This window comes from Mytilus edulis, chromosome 6 (genome assembly GCF_963676685.1).
Source record: "Mytilus edulis chromosome 6, xbMytEdul2.2, whole genome shotgun sequence".
In the NCBI taxonomy this organism is placed as follows: domain Eukaryota; kingdom Metazoa; phylum Mollusca; class Bivalvia; order Mytilida; family Mytilidae; genus Mytilus; species Mytilus edulis.
Window position 1 is genome coordinate 85,223,199 of NC_092349.1, and position 23,155 is coordinate 85,246,353.

The 23,155-nt window shown below is 32.8% G+C and overlaps 2 protein-coding genes across 3 annotated transcripts in view; both read left to right on the top strand.

Moving 5' to 3' along the window:
* Nucleotides 1-614: 614 nt before the first annotated feature.
* Nucleotides 615-1,169, top strand: LOC139526700 (putative uncharacterized protein FLJ45035). The gene has a single exon (XM_071321861.1). The coding sequence runs from the start codon at nt 615-617 to the stop codon at nt 1,167-1,169; it is 555 nt and encodes a 184-aa protein (XP_071177962.1).
* An 18,191-nt stretch (nt 1,170-19,360) lies between these two features.
* LOC139528757 (carbonic anhydrase 2-like) overlaps nt 19,361-23,155 on the top strand; it is a 38,504-nt gene continuing 34,709 nt past the window's right edge. Inside the window, exon 1 of one of the 2 annotated variants that reach the window (XM_071324943.1) lies at nt 19,361-19,869. In XM_071324943.1, the coding sequence (XP_071181044.1) occupies nt 19,806-19,869 (64 nt within the window). In that variant the 5' untranslated portion in view covers nt 19,361-19,805. The remainder of the gene's footprint in view (nt 19,870-23,155) is intronic. The other variant, XM_071324945.1, reaches the window with a different exon arrangement.

The following is a 23,155-nucleotide window of genomic DNA, read 5'->3' on the forward strand; positions in this document are numbered from 1 at the left end:
TTATATTGTGAACTGTAGCATGATGCATATATGTTCATTAATTCAACAATTCCTGAAACTATAGAATTAAAAACTATTGCAATTAGTGTACTGGTAGTTCCACAAATTATAAATTGAGTAACCTGTAACATGGGATAACTGAAAATATTTATTTCACACTTTATAATTGTCATTTAAAAAATAAAAAATATTTATGATGTGCAAAACATGTTTTTGATCTATCTGTATTCACCTCTGTAACAGGCTTATTTGTTTAGCAGTGTTTATTGTGTACAAATCAGTACAATAACATATTAAAGCAGTGCATGTACAAATGTACTTTAAAACCAAAACGCTGAGACAGATTTTTAACATGCCAGTTCACAAGGTATCAGGTCACAGGAACCCAGGCATAAGTCTGACTATGTCACCAAAAATGTCAAATGCTTAGCAGAGAACCAACAAAAATAAATATTAAAGTCTTTGGTTTGGCAATCTATTAAAACCCCATGACCTGCCTTTCTAGAGGCTCACATATTACCACAAGACCACCAAGAACAATAAGATGGGATGATTAAACACTTTTTAAATTACCTTTCAAAGAAATGTTTAGTTACTTTTATGATTAGAATTCTATGCATACAATAATATCAAAAATTAACCTATCATTACATGAACTAATATATTTTGGTATACCTCATGTATCTGGTACATTCAGTGGTATACCTCATGTATCTGGTACATTTAGTGGTATACCTCATGTATCTGGTACATTCAGTGGTATACCTCATGTATCTGGTACATTCAGTGGTATACCTCATGTATCTGGTACATTCAGTGGTATACCTCATGTATCTGGTACATTTAGTGGTATACCTCATGTATCTGGTACATTCAGTGGTATACCTCATGTATCTGGTACATTCAGTGGTATACCTCATGTATCTGGTACATTTAGTGGTATACCTCATGTATCTGGTACATTCAGTGGTATACCTCATGTATCTGGTACATTCAGTGGTATACCTCATGTATCTGGTACATTTAGTGGTATATCTCATGTATCTAGTACATTCAGTGGTATACCTCGTGTATCTGGTACATTCAGTGGTATACCTCATGTATCTGGTACATTCAGTGGTATACCTCATGTATCTGGTACATTCAGTCAATTTTTATGCCCCATCTAGGATAGTGTGGATTCATTATTATTTGTTTGATACCAATTTTCGTGGGTTTCATGGGAACAGGTGAACCACAAATTCATATTTTCAATTGGCTTTATATACAGAAATTGGCAAATCCCCAAAATCAAATATCCACAAATATGCAAGTTTTCAACAATCTATAAAAATAAATGAATCCACAGAAAAAGAGCGGCATTATGTTTTCTGATCTGTGTGTCCGTTCGTTCTTCTGTCCTTTCGTCAGCTTAAAGTTTTTGGATCTAGGTAGTTTTTGATGAAGTTGAGGTCCAATCAACTTTAAACTTAGTACACATGTTCCCTATGATATGATCTTTCTAATTTTAATGCTAAATTAGAGTTTTAACCCCAATTGTTAGTTCCACTGAACATATAAAATGTTAGTGCGAGTGGGGCATCCATGTACAATTGACACATTCTTGTTTTATTTATTTAAATATTAAAGTGTCACATCTTCAGAATTTATGCCAAGTAAGCAATAGAGATTTCTCAAATTTGGAAATCAAGACAATTAAATTTTCTAGATATAAGAATATGTAGTATGAGTGCAAATGAAGCAACTCTCCATCCAAGTCACAATTTATAAAAGTAAACCATTCCAGGTCAAAGTACGGTCTTCAACACAGAGGCTTGGCTCACACTGAACAGCAAGCTATAACGGGGCTCAAAAAGGCTAGAGTAAAACCATTCAAACGGGAAAATCAACAGTCTATTCTATAAAATAACAGAAACGACAAACACTTACGAACCACATGAACAAACGACAATTACTGAACATCAGATTCCTGACTTTATTTTCTTTTTGACAGGATTAATTGTTTAGCAATTGTTTTTTTCAACCCAATCAAAGTTGACTGTTTGAAGATTTCTGTTACAAATATAGATATCCCTTTGTCTCTCATTTGATGTCACAGAGGTGAGATATTGTAATGTTTAGGAAGACAGAGGTGAGATATTGTAATGTTTAGGAAGACAGAGGTGAGATATTGTAATGTTTAGGAAGACAGAGGTGAGATATTGTAATGTTTAGGTAGACAGAGGTGAGATATTGTAATGTTTAGGAAGAGTTAAACAGAGTAAAACAGGTTCAGAAAAGATATTACAACTAGTATTACTAACCATTCAGATTTTTAAGGGCATTATTTTATCTTTTAATATTATTTATGAATGGACAAAGGGAGACTACCAAGTTTCTCAAACTTGTATAAAAATATTTCATAATTTATTAGTGGATTTGTTTATTTTTTTAAATCATTGGTACCAAATTGCAGGGAAAGAGGTGAAGTTCTATTTCTAGGATATTTGATTTTACTAGCCTATAAAAAATGAAACGTGTTCTTCTTACTCACAAAATCCATAAAAATTGTTAAACATTGTACCATAAATTATAATGAATCCACAGCTATACATCTGTATAAATTCTTGACTTTATTTATTGACTCGTTAGTTATCCCTTATCTAGGTTATGAATGAGATATAACGAGTCCAGAACCAATCCTATATATACCAATACATATTCTTAGTATTTGACTTTATTTCATAATCTATTTTGTTCAATTCAATATTTTATCATAAATATTAGTTGTTTTTTAAGGTGTTTCGGTTAAGGTTTAACTACCAAGGCTTTTCCTCATCAGGTATCCCAAGCCTCTAACTAATAAAATAATCAGTTTCAAAGTAAAGTTCAAAGCATCCATACGCATAGAATTAAAAAATTCTGCATACCGGGATACTTTAATGAGATATAACGAGTCCAGAACCAATCCTATATATACCAATACATATTCTTAGTATTTGACTTTATTTCATAATCTATTTTGTTCAATTCAATATTTTATCATAAATATTAGTTGTTTTTTAAGGTGTTTCGGTTAAGGTTTAACTACCAAGGCTTTTCCTCATCAGGTATCCCAAGCCTCTAACTAATAAAATAATCAGTTTCAAAGTAAAGTTCAAAGCATCCATACGCATAGAATTAAAAAATTCTGCATACCGGGATACAGTTATAATTGTTATGATTTTAAATTGTTTGAATAAAATATAAGTTAAATATGGACAAAAGTGTTTTGTTTTATGTCATTGCCAAAGTGTATGTTAAGGACATGTAAAGCTCTTCAGGCTTTCAGGAAACTGTATTTCTTGACTGATTGATACAGTTCATTGATCAAGTGTTGTTATGACATTGACAACATTTAGATTTGTCTCCCCAGTCAGTTAAAATTACAGATTTGTTTTATCACTAAAAGTCCCATAGTGCCATTTGAAAATGTTTGGATACTTTAGGGTGATTACCACCATAGCCTATTATCAATATAAAAAAAAGCCCTAGAAGTCAATTTGATATACAATTCAAATTAGAATTACTAAAAAGGCAAGTTGCTTTCAACAATAATGAGATAATGATAACTTTCACGGTCACCAAAAGAATAAAAAATCAAACAAAATCAAACAAAAGTTTAATTGTATCTTTTTTCCAAAACTTTTTGGCTGCTTTTACCATATAGTTTTATAATTTTATAATATCCTGTGTTTCATGCCTGTTAACCTTCTGTTGACATAATTCCATCCAACATGTCCTTTTTGCAGTTATTGGTCAATGAGATCATCACATATTATTACATCACCTTGCCCACAGGTCTCTGTGAACTATTGCCATCACTTGGCATCTATCACTGTAAACTTCAAAGAAACCTCTGAAACTACAGCACCAACTTTTCCTTAGGGAATGTAGTGTAAATTATATCCAGGAATTTGATCCATCAACAAAAAAGGCTGCTGTCACTAAATAAAGAACGGGATAAAGCAGCTATATTTTGATTATCATATATCCCCCTCTTTTGTGGAAAAAAAAATTGGTTGATTATATAGGGAATCACTGAAGCATGTCTGAAGTGAGCACCCTCCCCCTTTTTAGGTCAGTTAGCAGGGCCCCTCTTACAAAAAGTTCTGAATCCCCCACTGCTTATATCTCAAATTGTTAAGCAAGGGAAAACTGGCTGTGGGTAAAAATTGGCAGCAGGTCAAATCCTATCTGATAAGATCAAGGATTTACTACAATGAACTTTGAAAATGAGGCCAATGTCAGATGATACCTGCCAGACAGACATGTACAATCAATCCTAACACCAAATGTGTTGACTTATTACTTATAGTTTCTGAAAAACAGGAAAAGTTAATATTTATTGTTAAACTATGAAAATGAGGCCAAGGTCAGTTAATTTATACTTGCCAGACATGTACACCTCATAACAAATTTGTTGACTTTTTGCTTATAGTTTCTGAAATTCAGGAACACTGAATATTTACTTTTGAACCATGCAAATGAGGTCAAGGTCATATGATACCTGTCTGTCAGACATGAATAACTTCAAATCATTCTGTTCATTTCATTTTAATAGTATCTGCAGGCAAAATACAAGAACTTCACACTTTTGACAAATGATCCTCCTTATAGGAGTAATTGTCCTTGAAATACAATACTTTTTTGTGTTTTCGATGGAATTATAATAGATTGAAAACTGTGAATAGTTAAATATGTTCAACATAATACTACCTAAAAATATGGCCGAAATGTGTGTGTTAACGAACTCATTAGTTTATTGCTCCTAAATGACATTTTTTTCGCTTTCGAAATACTAAAGAATGATGGAGAGAAAATCGCAATGGCAGAAATAATGATCAGCAAAATGTGATCGTTAAATAGACAAACGACAGAAATGGTCAATCAACTTCCACAAGGATTTGTATTGTTTGTTGGTCTGATGACATTGTCCTTGATTGACTGGGAAATGGCTCTTATGTCGTTTTTTTAAAGAAGTTATTGCGTATCTGATAAATTAAATCTTAGTGCTCTCAGTCAATTAGAAGAAACAAAATCGTTAAGTAGTTACTGTAGACGAACACAGTTATTTTCAAATGATTCATATCAAATTGGATGATATTACAAAGTGGTAACTTAAGAACAAAGTTTTTAAAGTAATATTTATTAATTGGTTGCATATAATGCATCTTCCTTAGTGCACTGTCAAGATAGTAAAAATCTTCCTGAAATTTTACTATCTAAGTTTAAATTTAATATGAAAATATGAAGATGTGATATGATCGGCAATGAGACATCTGTCCACCAGAGATATACAAAAGCAGATGTAAGCAACTATGACTATAGGCTTTCGAAAAAGTATTGGGTTGTCGCCCTTCTATATAGATGAATTTGATGGTGTGAGAAATGCTGTTACAGCACTATTATCACGTACTATAGTATTCCATTTCCTGTACAAGTATTTCCGACACAAGACTTTCTTTTATAATGACACATACTTTCTAAATAATTATGGATGAAAAAGCAGACAGTTTTATCTCCCCCCTTACAACATGTACAAATAGTGTAAAAATAAAATGTCAAGTGAGTCCTTTAATTTCAATTACTTTGTACTAATCATGACCTGAACTAAAGCGTCGTGACGGTCGAATAAAAGTAGACCGTCTTATATTAAAAATGTTTCACTTATCTGAAATTTCCTTATTATTAATACATATAAAAACACATTTTCAGAAAATATTGTCAAATATAATTTGAGGTATTATTTGGATGTTACCTACGTTTCATCGTATTCAATTAAATTCTTATAGATATCCTGTTAAGATTCTTCCGTCTCTTAAAAAAAATACTGTGCGTTGGTATTACCGTTGATGAAAAAATATCTCTATTGGTTTATAATAGCTCAGCATTATTACTTAGACTGTCTTCCTCTTTCATATCAGAGTGTCTAAATATAAGAAATAGTGAACTTATATGATACGTCAATATGTAACTTTTCATTATAGCATGATATGTTTTCATGGAACCTTTCATTCTACCATGTCAATTATTATAGTTATATGTAATGCCATGAGCCTTAACCATTTATTGTTTAATGAGTTTGTGCCAATAAAGATATTTGTATTTGTATTAGTATTTGTATTTGTATTTGTATTAGTATTTGTATTTGTATTTGTATGCATGTATTATAGTAAATATATAACGGCTTTGATATACTTTTCAGGTTAGAGGGGTTCTCATGCCCCTCTATGGTTAGCAAATTGTGTTTTATTATATTTTTCTGATGGTTGACTGCCGACTCCCTTCTTTTCAGGCCCTTTTTGATAGCGCGGATCCATAATTGAGTTTCTTCCCTGTAAATTCATAACCAGTTTACATACGACTATGGCTGTCAGATTAGGTAATTACAGTCGTCGAATATCGTCCTTACTCGACATTCAATCGTCTAGAAATGCAGTTTATCAAGTAACAACGAAGTTGATCCATCCTTGAAGGATATTTTTCTAATCAAACGCAATGGAACGAAAAACACCGACATGAACACTATTCTATACAGTTATTATAAATTCAGGGAATTCTTTAAAATACATGTGCTCTTGACGATTTGAAATAGAAATTTTAGTGACCTAATATTGTTTCTTTATTATGCCTGTTCTTTACGAAAGAACATGGCAAATTGAACGTGTCATTGAACAGTTTAATATCTAAGCCAACTGTTTGATCCAATAATTATTTCCGTTTCAGGTCTCTGTGGTAGCTGACCTTAACAAAAGATGCTACGCTGTGTTGCTATCTCTCTTACATATACTTTATGCTGGTGTTGTATAATAGTAAAGTATACTTAATGAATTTATTTACACAGTAAATTTATGAGGATCACACTTTTATTATCACACATAAGCAAGGAGGACACATATACATATCGGTTAATGTTAACAGACCTAAAAAAAAAAAAAAAAAAAAAAAGAGAAAAAGAACAAGTGGATGTGCTTTTTGTATTTTACTCAGTATCATCATGGGAGTCATTAGAAATATAACTTAAATCACTTAAATTTCGCTGTGTTAAACAGTCAGCATGTCGCCTCATTTTTAATAATTGTGTAAGAACAAAGAGAAGTCAAAGATATTTTGTCAAATGAAAATCTTAATCAGATGAAGAAGTTAAGTAACCTAACCGAATGAAGAAAGGTCAACATACATCCTATGAGTTCAATTGTTTTCCTGTCTGAATCTGAGAACAATTAAAGTGCAATTCTAAACTTTGAATGTGTTTTCAATTAGTTATTATAGCTATCACTCAATGCCATCTTCATTAACATCCTACATATTTGCACTAAATTCTGTCTTACAATATTGTGATAAATTCCTGGGAGATTGACTGCACCAAAGTTATTGCACCAGATGTACATTAAAAAAAATAAAATTTTCTGTGATGATCGTGACCAAGCTATTTAAGAAATCCGGTACCTGAATATGCTAGTGATAATGAAACAAATGACCACAACATAGAAAAACAAAGGCTAAGCAACACGAACCCAATCAAAAACTGTCCGGGGGGGGGGGGGGGGGGGGTCTACCGTGTTCCGGAAGGGTGAGCAGATCCTGATCCTCATGTAGCACCCTTACAACTAATATGATACTTCGGGTTTGCTAGTATATTATTCATTTCTAAATATACGTGTTTTGTGTACTATGGTTTGTTGGTCCTTTCCTTTTGCAGCCATGGCGTTACCAGTTTATTTTTGATTTATGAGTTTGAATGTCTCTCTCGTATCTTTCGCCCCTCTTTTGTAGTTTTGCCCATGAGTTCCAAGGATGTTTTTGTGGTTAATTTTTCACCAAAAGAGGACTAGGGTTTACAAACTATACGTTTCGCCCGGCATTGAAGCCAATGCGGAGTTATAGATGTCCTTCTTTTAGATATATCAATAATATATGCAGTTTTTAAGTAATAAAAATAAAAGTGTTATAACCAATCCTATCAGTGTCATTAGCCAATTTTGAGATGGTGATAGCTAGTAAGTACAAAGAAATGGCTTTCCCAAAAAAATTTACATCTCATATCAATTTTTTTCTTTTTAAAAATTCTTAGATATGTTTTTTTTTTCAATCATTATAAACAAAAATGTTGAAATAATATGTTAAGTTAATTTTTTTCAGATTTGTCACTTAATCTTCTTCTGTAAAAGTATAAAGTTTAATTTTGAAAGTATATTATTCATTGTATAACAATAAAACTGAGAGTACTATAACACGTGTTATAGCAGTCTCAGAATAAAAGCACAAAAATGTTTTTTTTTTAAATGATGAAAAATGGGAAAATATCAAAAACGGGTACTTTCAAATGGTCGAAGAAAAGATAAAAAGGTGCACAACCATATGATTTTTTCTTTATTTATTTCTTTCTTACAGTCATATAAATCCTGAAATCAGGTTAAGAAAAAAACTTCAATTCTAGAAAAAAATTTTACTCCTCAGAGGTGTACATAATTAATCACCCCTGCTACAAAACTCAGAGGGCCGAAGGCGGAGAAGTAAAATGATGCAAAGGTGCGAAATACTTAAAGATATTACTTAGTAATATTTATTGATAATGTTTTGTTAAATGATGGGTAAATTCATCAAAGTTAAAAATATTTACCATCAAATTATAAAATAAGTTGGAATAGAAATAAACTCAAATAAAACGAATTTAAGAACCTTTAATTTGTTTATATATATACTAGTCAACCAAAGAAACACAACTTTTTTCAAATTTCAAGGTGAATTTTTCCGTTTATATGACCAATATTGAAGTAGTAATACTTAATGACTATGGAAATATAAATCCGTTTAAAAAAGAGAAGATCTTTTGCTTTCATGACGTCATTTGGCGAAATTTATTTTTTTTGACAAAATTTACATAAAACGACAATTTTAAAAACAGAAGTTCCAACTAATGATACCAACCTCTCATTGAAAGGTAAGACGATGTTTGCGATCAATTTTTTTCAAAAAAATTGTACAGTTTCTTTGTTTATTTGTAAAGCAAGGTTTGGCCCCACAAGAAATCGTTAAAATGTATACATTGCCCATTGATTTACTATAGACAGTAAGTGTGAAGTGAAATTAAAAAAAAACAAAAAAAAAACGGTCACAATCTTAATACTATAATCGAAAGATTCCAAATGTACAGTGTGTTGTTTCTTAGCTTAAGCATTGATTTGAGACGAAAACATTTTTTTTCTTTTTTTGCATTTGTTGAAACCCTTTTTTACCAAAAATTGTAAAATACATTGTTTCAACCCATTAGTTACAATATGAACATGAGCACATTGGATATTTTTAAACGAATTTTAAAATTCATTTAGTACTTTGAAAATTGTGTGTCGATTTTTTATCCAACTTTCCGCAAAAATAATTTGCACCCTAAGATCGTTTACATGGAATTTTGTTACTTTCCGACAGGTTTTGATTTTCATTGTCATATGTGCATACATTGCAAATGAAAGCTTTTTAAAATAGTGTATATCCAGTGGCGGACCCAGAACTTCTTGTAAAGGGGGGGGGGAGCGCTGACTGACCTAAGGGGGGGGGGGGGCGCCAGTCACGCTCAGTGATTCCCTATATAACCAAACAAATTTTTCCCACGAAAGGGGGGGCCCGGGCCCCCCAGCCCCCCCTGGATCCGCCTATGAATTCTCATTTTGTTTTATAACTAATACTTTTTGATAATTTTTATTCCAAAGTCGTGTATCGTTTCTTTTGTTGACTAGTATAGAATAATTTCCTAAAAATATAAATGTAATTGCTTATCTTTCTGAAACATGTTTAATGTTGTCTAAAAAATGCACCGCCAGCAAATTGATAATTGTGCTAACTTGGGAGGCAAAAGATAATTATAAATAAATTTTAAACGAATGGATTTGAACAGTGAAGATTACATATAATTCTTCCCTTATCCGTTATATTTTATTTCTTCATTAAACATAGATCAAAGAAAGCTATGCACTGAGTTATACATGTGTAAAATTAAATCCACTGCGCAGTTCTGCTATATAAAGAAGTACAAAATTTGGTTAGTTCATCAGACTGTGAACGATGTTAAGAATATATTTAGCAGACTGGATTGTCCTTTCTCCAAGGGCAATCAGTAGGCTGGCACTTATCAGTAAACATATAAATTAGTAAGAGAGAAATATTAGAAAGGGAATTGTAGCAAGTCTAGTTCCAAGGCAAACGTGTAAGGACCCTAGAAATCCTGTCACAAGGAAAAACCATGAGAACCGTAGAAGTGTAGTTCCATGGCAAAAGTGTAAGGACCCTAGAAATCCTGTCACAAGGCAAAACCATGAGAACCGTAAAAGTCTAGTTGCAAGGCAAAACTATAAATAAGGACCCTAAAAATCCTGTTACAAGGAAAAACTCTGAGAACCGTAAAAGTCTAGGTGCAAGGCAAAACTATAAGAACCCTAGAAATCACGTCACAAGGCAAAACCCTGAGAACTGTAGAAGTTTAGGCGCAAGGCAAAACTCTAAGGACCCTAGAAATCATGTTAAAAGGTAAAACTCTGAGAACCGTAGAAGTCTAGGTGCAAGGCAAAACTATAAGGACACTAGAAATCCTGTCACAAGGCAAAACCCTGAGAACCGTAGAAGTCTAGGTGCAAGGCAAAACTATAAGGACCCTAAAAATTCTACCACAAGGCAAAACCCTGAGAACCGCAGAAGTCTAGGTGCAAGGCAAAACTCTAAGGACCCTACAAATCCAGTTAAAAGGTAAAACCCTGAGAACCGTAGAAGTCTAGGTGCAAGGCAAAACTATAAATAAGGACCCTAGAAATCCTGTCACAAGGCAAAACCTTGAGAACCGTAGAAGTCTAGGTGCAAGGCAAAACTATAAGGACCCTAGAAATCCTGCCACAAGGCAAAACCCTGAGAACCGTAGAAGTCTAGGTGAAAGGCAAAACTATAAGGACCCTAAAAATTCTACCACAAGGCAAAACCCTGAGAACCGTAGAAGTATAGGTGCAAGGCAAAACTCTAAGGACCCTACAAATCCTGTTAAAAGGTAAAACCCTTAGAACCGTAGAAGTCTAGGTACAAGGCAAAACTCTAAGGACCCTACAAATCCTGTTAAAAGTTAAAACCCTGAGAACCGTAGAAGTCTAGTTGCAAGGCAAAACTATAAATAAGGACCCTAGAAATCCTGTCACAAGGCAAAACCTTGAGAACCGTAGAAGTCTATGTGCAAGGCAAAACTATAAGGATCATAGAAATCTTGTTTCAAGGAAAACTCCTGAGAACCGTAGAAGTCTAGTTGCAAGACAAACCTCTACGGACCCTAGTAATCCTGTTACAAAACAACACTCCTTACGATTGCAGTAGTCCCGTTGCAAGTCAAAAATCCTGTTGCAAGGTAACATTCTGACGACCGTAGAAGTCATGTTGCAATGCAAAACTCTAAAAACCTTAGATATCCTGTTGCAAGGCAAAACTCTGAGGTCGAAGAAGTCATGTTGTAAGGCACCAATCCAAGGACCGCAAAATTCCTGTTGCAAGGTTACACTATGATGATCGTAGAAGTCCTGTTGCAAGGCAAAATACCGAGGACCGTAAAGAAGTCCTAGTGCAAGGCAAAAATCTGAGAACAAATAAGTCATGTTGCAAAAAAACTCTCAGTAACGTATAGAAGTCCCGTTGCAAGGCAAAATATCTGCTCGTTTTAAAGCGTACCATTATTTGCTACATGACGTCAAGCAACCAATCAATTAATCCAGATTTTTAGGATCTACTGCTTCTACAAATTTTATTTTGAAGTAAAATCGCTTATTGAAGCACTAGTTCTTTTAGATCAAACGCGGAATTTATTTCCTATAACTGTCCAAATCCATGGAATATTTTTGTCGACCCTTTTTTGTCCCAGGTTAGGTGAGGGTTGAGCGCTAACAAACATGTTTAACCTGCCATATTCTTTAAATGCCTACCCCAAGTCAGGAGCCTACAGTTCAGTGGTTGTCGTTGGTTCATGTCTGTCATACTTGTTTTTCGTAAATTGTTTTGTTATAAATTAGGCCGTTAGTTGTCTCAATTGAACATTTGATACTTTTCATGTCGGGGCCCTTTTATAGCCGACTATAGGATGTGGGGTTTTCTCTTTGTTGAATGCCGCGCGGTTGCCTATATAAAATTGCTAAGATTTAACAACAATTATTCAGATAAATCATCACATAACGGTTTAATACAATTGCAATAAACCTTTAGTTTTCAAAAGCAGGAAATTTGTTTTTTACAAATCTGTCTCAAATTATACAAAGGATACACTTGTTTAACCGTACATACTGGCATACCCTGTAATAAATGTGACTGAAAAGGGTGAAAAATACAAGAGGAAAAAAAAATAAACACGATTTTTAAAAATATCATTAACTTATTAAAATTTGAGAACGCAAAGTCGAATTATTTTTTCTTTCCGATTTCGTGTTTTCGACTTCGCGTTTTCGACTTTGCGATTTCGACCTATAGAATATGAAGAGCCAAAACGCCAAAACGTGAAATGGCCTTCACCGGTCACCATATATAACTAGCAGTTTCTGACAATGAAATCTCCATCTCAGTTAAACCGATTGAAAAATTATTGTCTTCGTTATATGAATATCACCAAGTTTTGTTTTAGTAATCAAGCTATCATAAATTATCATTCGAAAAGAACATAATCTGAATCATACCAACAACTCGTTTTCGAATAAATGTCTTTATTTCCGATTCAAAATTAGCTTTTGAGGTAAATGTACTTTGTCACGAGAGAATATTACCATAAAAGATGCACAAATGGATCACAATCCTAGAATCATATCAGCTAGTAAGTATTCTTTAAACTGGAAAATACACTCACTCCATACTTACTGTATGAAATGGATAAAACGGTAAAAAGCTGACAAAAAATCTTTGGACTCTTTTTTTAATTCAGTAATGAAGATAGTTGATATACGTATTCAACATCTTAAAGAACATTTTACTATAAACCCTTACAACAATAAACCTATTTCTCGTATCAAACATAAACTAAAAGAACTAGCCAAGGAATTTGTTTTTGTCCCGGCAGATAAAGCTGCTAATAATATTATTATTGTTTGACGTAAATTTTACATTGAGGTTCTGAAAAAGGAAATCACCAATTCACCAACATTCCAACTGACTCCATTTTCAGAAAACGAAATCTGTAACAAACATAAACTTTTAGGCACCGCTTTACAAGCAGAGCCAAATACAATGAAAGTCCCAACTATGCATTGGCTTCCGAAGCTACACAAAACCCCTTACAAATATAGATTTATTTCGTCTTCAAGCCATTGTTCAACTACTAAATTGTCTATTCTTCTTACCAGCACACTTGGTACAATTAAAAACCTGATAATAAATTGTTCAAATAAGGCCTTCGAAAATAGTGGAATAAATTACTTTTGGAGTGTCAAGAACTCGTTGGAAGTACTTGATAAATTGCATGCTTATATTGGTGATTTTGAATCTGTTCAAAGTTTTGATTTTTCTACCCTGTATACCACATTGCCTCACATTCTCATTAAGAAAAAATTCACACACCTAATTAAATGGGCATTCAAAAAATCAGAATGTGAATATATATGTTCAAACTCTTTTAGGTCATTTTTTAGTAGCAATAAACAAAAAAACTATGTTAATTGGACATGCTTTGATACTATATATGGGGATTTTGGGATTCCGTATATCGTCAGATTATCGGAATTCCAATGGGGACTAACTGTGCACCACTTATTGCGGACCTGTTTTTGTATTGTTATGAGTTACAATTTATGACAAAAATAAGCAAAGACCCATCGAAACATCTGATAAACAAATTTAATAATACTTTTAGATATTTGGATGATATTTTGGCTCTCAATAATGACGACTTCAGTATGTATATTAATGAAATTTATCCTGTTGAACTTACTTTAAATAAAGCTAATACTAACAATGACCACTGCCCTTTTCTCGATCTTGATATCTATATCACTAATGGAAAGCTGAATACTAAAATTTATGATAAAAGGGATGATTTTTCATTTCCTATCGTTAATTATCCGTTTTTAAATGGTGACGTTCCCTTGTCACCATCTTACGTTGTTTATATATCTCAACTTGTACGATTCGCTCGTGTATGTAACAATGTTTTAGATTTTAACGAGAGAAATTTATGTATTACTGAAAAAATTATTACACCAGGGTTTTCGATATCACAAACTAGTCAAAACATTTACTAAATTTTATCATCGGTATAAAGACATTATTCGTAAATATAGCTCAACATGCAGACTTTTAATACGTTCAGGTATTTCACATCCAATTTTTTATGGTAATATTCTTTATAAAGCACAAAGGTGTCAGTATTCACCTCAGAAACTTACAAAACCTTTGAATAGACTTATTAAGAAGGGATATAATTACGATACTGTTGTCAAGTCATTAAAGATTGCATATTTTGGCGTTAATATTGAGTCATTGATAAGGTCTTTGCATCGGAACTAAACACATTTATTCTAAAAAACAGTTGTTGACATGACACGGGTTATGTTCTTCTCATATATGTTATGATGGTATGATACTAAACCCCTAACGGGAAGGATTGTGCCTGATGTTCATATGATGAAATCATAATCTTTCAGTCAGTTTAGTTGAAGTCTGGAGCTGGCATGTCAGTTTACTGCTAGTAGTCTGTTGTTATTTATGTATTATTGTCATTTTGTTTATTTTCTTTGGTTACATCTTCTGACATCAGACTCGGATTTCTCTTGAACTGAATTTTAATGTGCGTATTGTTATGCGTTTACTTTACTACATTGGTTAGAGGTATAGGGGGAGGGTTGAGATCTCACAAACATGTTTAACCCCGCCGCATTTTTGCGCCTGTCCCAAGTCAGGAGCCTCTGGCCTTTGTTAGTCTTGTATTATTTTAATTTTAGTTTCTTGTGTACAATTTGGAAATTAGTATGGCGTTCATTATCACTGGACTAGTATATATTTGTTTAGGGGCCAGCTGAAGGACGCCTCCGGGTGCGGGAATTTCTCGCTACATTGAAGACCTGTTGGTGTCCCTCTGCTGTTGTTTTTTATTTGGGCGGGTTGTTGTCTCTTTGACACATTCCCATTTCCATTCTCAATTTTAACGTTACGCACAGTGTTCGGTTTAGTAATGGTAACGTTAGTCGACGTAATGTTCATTTATTTCAACCGACTTTTGTACAAAACGTTCAAGCTTTGCTCTATTTTAATACATATGGCTTTTTGATGTTTGACTACTTATTTAAAAAAATTATATATATAGACTGTGAACATGACTGATTATATATTTTTGATGAATAATCTTTCCATTCTCGATTTTATTTATTTCCTCATAATCTTCACTTATTGAAATAATTTTAGGGTCTTTCTATCCGTACTACCAACAGTTACATTCCAAATATGAGTCTTTTGAGAAGATTAAAATGAAAAATAATTCTCGTTCGGGTCAATGGCAGCAACAGCTACTATATGTATCCTCTGTTTGATTGATCTATAATTTCAATTTCATTCTCATCTTTTGGAAAGAAAACGGCAGGTTGAAATTACTCATTTTATTAAGATTAAAAAGTGACCTACAGTTCTTGAATTAGGATCAGTATTTTTCACATGTGACAGTTTGTCGGATCCGTGGAAATAACTGTTAGTGTATGCAACAAACATTCGTACTAGCAGAAACATATCTTTTACTAAAGGTCCCAAAGTCGAAAGGTTCGGTATTATAGAAAACTTATCATTTATCAAAAACTTCGACGCCTTTAAGATCAGCACATGTATACATATATTTTGTAATTTATAAACGTTATATTATATAATAACTGGTTAACTATTGTTGAAAGGACACCCGTTGATATGATTGATTTGCAGTTGGAATACCGTTTCATTTATCAACGCCTATAAAGATGCTAGTATTCAACCGAATTTAAAACAGTATAAAAGTTTCATTTAGTCTGTAGGTTTCTTATGACTTATGTTTAGTAAGCTTACTCAAGCTTATTCGTCGAGTCCAATTGCACGAGCTTATGACAACAATTAAATTAAAGCTTTTTTTAAGAAAAAAAAACCAATAGCAACAACTTTATTGTGAAGTAGAAAGTTTAGTTTAAGGATGTTCGCTTGTCATGTTTTGGGGATTTTTGTCAGATTTTCGGAATCCTCTTCTTTTATCCATTTGAATGCCTTAAAATTTTTAGCTCATTGACCCCCATTTTTCTTTTTATAAATCTTTTACATGTATAATTATAAGCCATCTGTAAAAGTCTTATAAAATCCTTGTTCTTTTTTAATACTTTTTGAGCACTTAAACTTGTCAATGATAAAGCTATGAAAAATCAAGAGAGAACATTTTCCCGCCAATATTTCAATGGTTAATAATATCTCGAAAACAAGCACAGTGACTAAAAAAAATGTGTTCCTTAAATAATCCCCTATCAATATATGCTAGTGTTATGAAAAGCGTGTTATTTTAATATTGAGTAGCAAACCTCCTTAAATACATTTTATTCGCTTAAAGGAAAAGGACCTGACACAACCTATGTTGATATAAAACACGAGGAACCATTTTAATCTCCTTATTAAATTTAAGACTTGTTTAACAGTATGCACATTTAGATCACATAAAGAGAAAGAATGGTATCATTTTAAAAAAGGCAGAAAACCAATATTTTAATGCCCAAATTGCAGCCTTCTGGAAGCCAACTGAGAACATCAAACATAATAGTGCTAGAGGTATAGGTGGAGGGTTTCGATCTAAAAAAAAACATGTTTAACCCCGCCTCATTTTTACGCATGTCCCAAGTCAGGAGCCTCTGGCCTTTGTAAGTATTGTATGATTTTTAATTTTAGCTTCTTTTATATTTTTCGGAGTTTAGTATGACGTCCATTGTCACTAGTTGTCACACATTGAACTAGTAAATATTTTTGTTTAAAGGCCAGCTGAAGCCGGGTGCCGGATTTTCTCGCTGTATTAAAGACCCATTGTGGCCTTCTCTTTGGTCGGGTTTTTGTCCCTTTGACACATTCCCAACTTCCATTCTCAATTTTTCATTCAAAAAGGAAAGATGGTCAAAGGCAAAATGACGCATGTCATCAATATCCAATCTACAACTACATGTTGGATCATATATAATATTAGCTACCAATTCACAATTTTTGTAACTCGATTCTTACATTTTGATACTCAATACTTATTTTTTATTAATCGATTCTTACTTATTGTTACTCGATTGTTACTCTTTGTTACTCGTTTCATACTTTTTGATACTCGATTCTTACTTTTTGATACTCAATACTTACTTTTTGTTACTCGATACTTACTTTTTGTTACCCGATACTTACTTTTTTACTCGATACTTACCTTTGTTACTCGATACTTACTTTTTGTTACTCGATACTCTCTTTTTGTTACTCGACACTTACTTACTGTTACTCGATACTTACTTTTTGTTACTCGATTCTTACTTTTGTTACTCTAAATTCTCTTATGTAACTCGATTCTTACTTTTTGTTACTCGATTCTTTCTTTTTGTTACTCGATTCTTACTTTTTGTTTCTCGATACTTCCTTTTTGTTACTCGATAATGTGTGTTACTCGATAGTTACTTTTTGTTACTCGTTCCTTTTTTTTATTACTCGATACATACTTTGCGTTGCTCGATACCCATTTTTCACAATTTGATATTCTTTTTTACTTCTCGATACTTGATACTCGATAAAAAGAAATCCTCTTATATATATAGCTGACAAGAAAAACTAGAATTATGCTCTATAAATTTGTGATTTGTTTTCTTCAAAATACATTCAGTTTATATTTATCATAACAATCTCATGGGGAATATCGTACTTATATTACTTAATATGCTAAAAAATCGTCTCCTTCGATATATCTTATTAAAGGATACACGTATATGATATGAATATTCAGGGGCGGATCCAGGATTTTCGGTTAGGAGGGGCGCAAACTTAAATTTCCGCCGAGAGGAGCGATGCGAATATGTTTTTGAGGTATTATTATCGAAATTATTGAAATATTCTTCTAGAGAGGGTGCAATGTAGATATGTTGCCAAGCGTGGCGAGAAATAAATATTTTGTGGTAAAAGTAGCGAGAAATTTAAGTTTCAAGCTAAACCCGCATAAATCCACCCCTGACAATCTGCAATCACCATAATTAACAAGAAATATGCGAGCTTCTATTCATTGACTCAATAATAGCTCACCGACCAATATAAGATTTTTAAAACAAGAATTTCTACTTTTGCCAGCGATTTTTAATTGTCTTTTCTTAATTTTTCTTTTCTTCTATTTCCGGAGGTCGTGTCAAACTTTTTATATACATTTCTACCGCAAACCAGTAAAATCAGAATGAGGTCCTTGCGAAGATATGTTTATTTTCATGGGATCCTATGTAATACGGTAGTACGGGTTGGGGCCTTGACCGTTTATGCATGCTTCGGCAAACTTTACAGGACTGGTTGAAAGTGACAAACATATATTGATATCATACAGAGATATTAAACAATGATACAAATTAATAAACGAGCCTTTCGCTTGAACCAGTATTCCTATCTTTCATTAAGAAAGAATTTAAACAGGACTGTTTTCTTGGCCGTGCCATAATGAAATAACCAACCCAACCGTGGGTAGGGCACTTTCGCCTACTTCGGGGAAAAGTGAGGTAGGGTTGTTTGAACTTCAATTATCAAAGAAATTGTTTATAAAATCCGCAACTACCATGTCACAATTGTTTTACTTGAAAGCTAAAAGCCTATGATATTTTTTCACCAAACACAGTACCGCGATGAAGTATAATATATTTATAGAACTTATAAATAAACCGTAGGTCAGTTTATTAGTAATCACGTTCTTTGAATGTTAAAACAGATGCAATGCGACGACATTAATATTCGTCGTCTGTTCAGATACTTTATTGAGCTGAGGACAACCCATGCTTTGCAAATTTTAGGGGGGCGCACGCCCGCCACGCCCCCGCCTAAATTCGCCCCTGATATTTGCTAATTTCGAATTTTGTATGTTTGTAAAATTGTCAATTGTATGTCATCCATGTAAAAACTAACTATTTTGATTTTATACCAATAAATATTTTGTTTTGATTTGATTTTTATCTTACTTTCACGTAATACTTAGCAGTAAATCGGTAGTTTTATCAGAAGAAAAACGAGTTGTTCCTTAACTACAAAAAAACCCAAAAAACTACAAGGCCTTATCTTATTTCCTGATTCCACGAAATATAAAATAAACAAAAAGGAATAAGAAATATCTACGTATAAATGCAAATTAGATAATTTATGATTCGTCTACGAGTTTAAAACCTTATCAAGTCCTTCCAAAATATCTTGTTAAATAATTGAAATCGAAATTATAAATTTGATTATAAAAGTGAACGTCAACTGTACATAGTTAAACATTTAAAATGATGAAATAAAATAATACAATTGTTTATAGAAGGATCAAAACGTATGATACTATGATGAAATAAAATAATACAATTGTTCAGAGTGGAATCACAAAAAGTATGATACTAATTGTTTATAATAATTATATCTTTGGATAATATTAATAAACAATTTGCTGGCAAGCCTCCAACTTTCGATGGTTCTGTTCCGCCGATATAAGTACATACTATACTATGCTGGGATGTGCTGATTGATCATATGTTTAAGAGATTCGCAGCTGACCACACTAAGACATACTAATTGGATATCCAGTATTTAGCGACGAAAGAATAATGTTTTATTCTGCAACTTTACTTGTGGTGTTTGGCTTAATTAACGACTTTGTCACATGTGCAGGTAGGAATATATTTATGCATTTTTCTTTAATTTTAATACTTATTTATTGGACATGTTGCCGGCAAGTTTGAATTTAATTATTGAAAGTTGTTTGGCGGTTTTATCTTTTACTCCAGACCTAGTTTCGTTTAACTTTCTGATCTGTATATGGTCTGATTAGAATTTGGACAGATAGTCAAAATATTATATCATGGAATTCCAAAAGTCTACTTATGACTTTTATAAATAAGATTGGGGGAAAAAACACAAACCAATTTGTATGTATGTTCTAGTAAAAAAAAAATATTTTGTATGCGCTTTTAGCATTTTATATTGAAGAGTAAGAAAACAAGAGAATGAATTGCGTCAAATCGCGTACACATTTAGATTTTGTTTTAATTTGTCATTAAATACAGAATAAAACATGGCAAAATCCGTATGACATGCCGTATCACCCTCGACCAATATCATCCCTCGGGCCTAAAGGCCCTTGGGCTGATATTGGTGTCTCGGGATGATACGGATTTTGCCATGTATTATACGCTTTATCATATAATGCGGCGTAAAGCAACCAACAATCAATCAATCAATCAACTTATCCAAAGCACCTGGGTAACCTTACAATTTGCGAGCTGTTGTTTTAAAAATATTTTGTTTATTATTGTTTTTTTTTATGTGTTTTGTATTTTTTATAGTTGCATTTAGTGTGCCAAAAAATAGGAAAACTTGACGTTCTTAACGTCACATGTACATACCGAACAATGACGTCATTCAATAAATTGCGTCACGCCCGAATGATCGTACCTATTTTGAGGGGAAATATTTCTTAAGCAAAAAATAAAATAAAAAAGTAGGGTGTGATAAAGGGTATGTGATAACGGGTAGGGGTGTGATAAAGGGTATGTGATTAAAGGTATGCGATTTAAAAGGGTGCGCATCAAAGTTTCGCGATATGGATATTGAACAGCAGGCTATTTATCAAATATTCAAAAACTACTGTATTTACCACTAAACATATGATAAAGGGAATTATCATTCAGTAAGTTAGAATAGATATAATACTCTTGTTGCACTGAGTGTAGGAATCTATATTTCTATTAAACAAAGAAGAGGTCTGACGTTATTCTTTGTACTTATAACTGTCAGTAAGTTGGGAGGAAATAGTACAGTTACATGCATAATACAGCAAAATTTACTATTTAACCACAGACAGGGGAATTACATTAGGCAGCAACCATTTGATTTTCTGGGGGGGGCTATGGTTTTTTTTTCTGTACAATTTTTTTTTCTCCGGCGAAAAACAATCTATTTTTTTCGCGACAAGTCGAAAACAATTTTTTTCTTTCAATTTTTGCATTACATATAGTGGCAGCTGAGGGTGAAACAAACAATTTTTTTTTCTCAGAATCAAAAACAAATTATTTTTTTCTCCAAAAACTGGAAACAAACTTTTTTTCCAAAAAAAACCATAGCCCCCCCCCCCCCCCCCAGAAAATCAAATGGTTGCTGCCTTAACAAGTAATTTTAAAAAAACATATCTTCGTTTACAGAAATAGGACAAACAATCATCACTTGATTTTAAAAAACATTTTTTTATTCCCAGAAATAGGACATAACATAGAATTCCTGTTAAAAAATGATTAATCAAATCTATGTTCAATTAGTTCTATTAAGGTGTATACTTGTCGTACTCTCTTTTCAGCTTTTTTGCATTTTATTCAGTTTTTGAGGTGAATTTAGACATTTTCTAAAGCTTTACCTACGTTCATCAGATCATATTCAATAATACTTTTTGTACTTTTTTATAGTTGCTAATCTATGTCCTATTTTTGGGAATGAAGAAAAGTTTCTTCAACTAGCGATTAAACAAAGATAAGTGCAAATAGTACAGTTATATGCATAATTTAGTGAAGTGTGCTATTTGCACTTATCTTGCTTAACCGATTGTATATGCTTTCGTGCATTCGAAAAGAACGGTAAACAACTCCTTTTTTTATGATTCGGTGAAAATTTAAAAGACCAAGTGACTTATTATGTAACTTATTATAGTTATATTATGAAAAAATTCTATGAAAATAAACAGATGTATCGTTCCGTTTCTTACAGCAGACGGATTAAATCGTGATGATGATTGATTGATTTTGACTTTATTTGAACTTTTGTTGATTGTTGTCTCATTCGCAATCATACCCCATCTCCTTATTTTGATATAAATCATAAAATTATGCAATATTTAAATTTAGATATTTTTAATTTGAAGTACAAGTTGGTCGTTAAATGTTGGATACAGATGTCTTTGATGAATGGATTACACGATTTAATTATAAAGCTGATGATCTAATCAAATCATTTGTATAACTGTGAAGGGGCGTGTGTGTATGGAACATTATGCAACATAAAACAGCAACACTATGAATATATTTAATAAGAGGTGGGAGGTAAAATGATATTAAGATATGTATTTACAACATGATATAAATCATTTTCGATAACACACCGTATGGCAAGGTTTAATAACATCCACTCAGCAACCCTGAGACAGCAAGCCACCTTATGGCAATGTTTTATTAAATTGTTGTTTTTACATTTGCAGGACCCGGTATAAATTTCATTTATACAATTTATAATACGTATATAAATCTTTAAGCTTTCTGTGTTCGATAAAATTCATATTAACAAATACAAATGCTTCACTCCATCAAATGACCAACACACTAAATGAAACATTCTCCGTTTCCATTCTCTCTTCTATTCGTTTGAAATTTAGTTTAATAATGTTAGATCTGCGATAACGAATTATTGTCCCTCATCGACAGCAAACCCATCTGCAATGTATCCAGCACACTGATGTACTCCGTCTGCAATGTATCAAGCGCTGTGGTACGCTCTGTCAACTAGGCTATACAGTATATATTTCACTAGTCGAGTGAGGCATGTCTGCTTCATCACGGGACATGATGTATGGTGGCATGTTATATGGTGCAGATCAGCTGTTTTAAACCAATATCTATAATCTGTAAACATCTTCAACATTAAGATATACATTTTGCTAGTTAAGCCAACTCAAGAAGAAAAATCCAAGACGCATGATGTTAGTGCTAGAAAACCAGATGTCTTCTATTTAAATGACTATCTGTGTAAATCCGAATTACCTGTTATGTTTGTTATGAAAGTTAAACTTTACACATGAATTCAGGAGTTTCATCAATAACAAAAACACACAAGCATCGGTTTTAACTAGTAGAATAGAAGATATGGACCTCTTTCCCCCGAATGTAACCTACCAAATTGGGCCCATCCCGGGTCT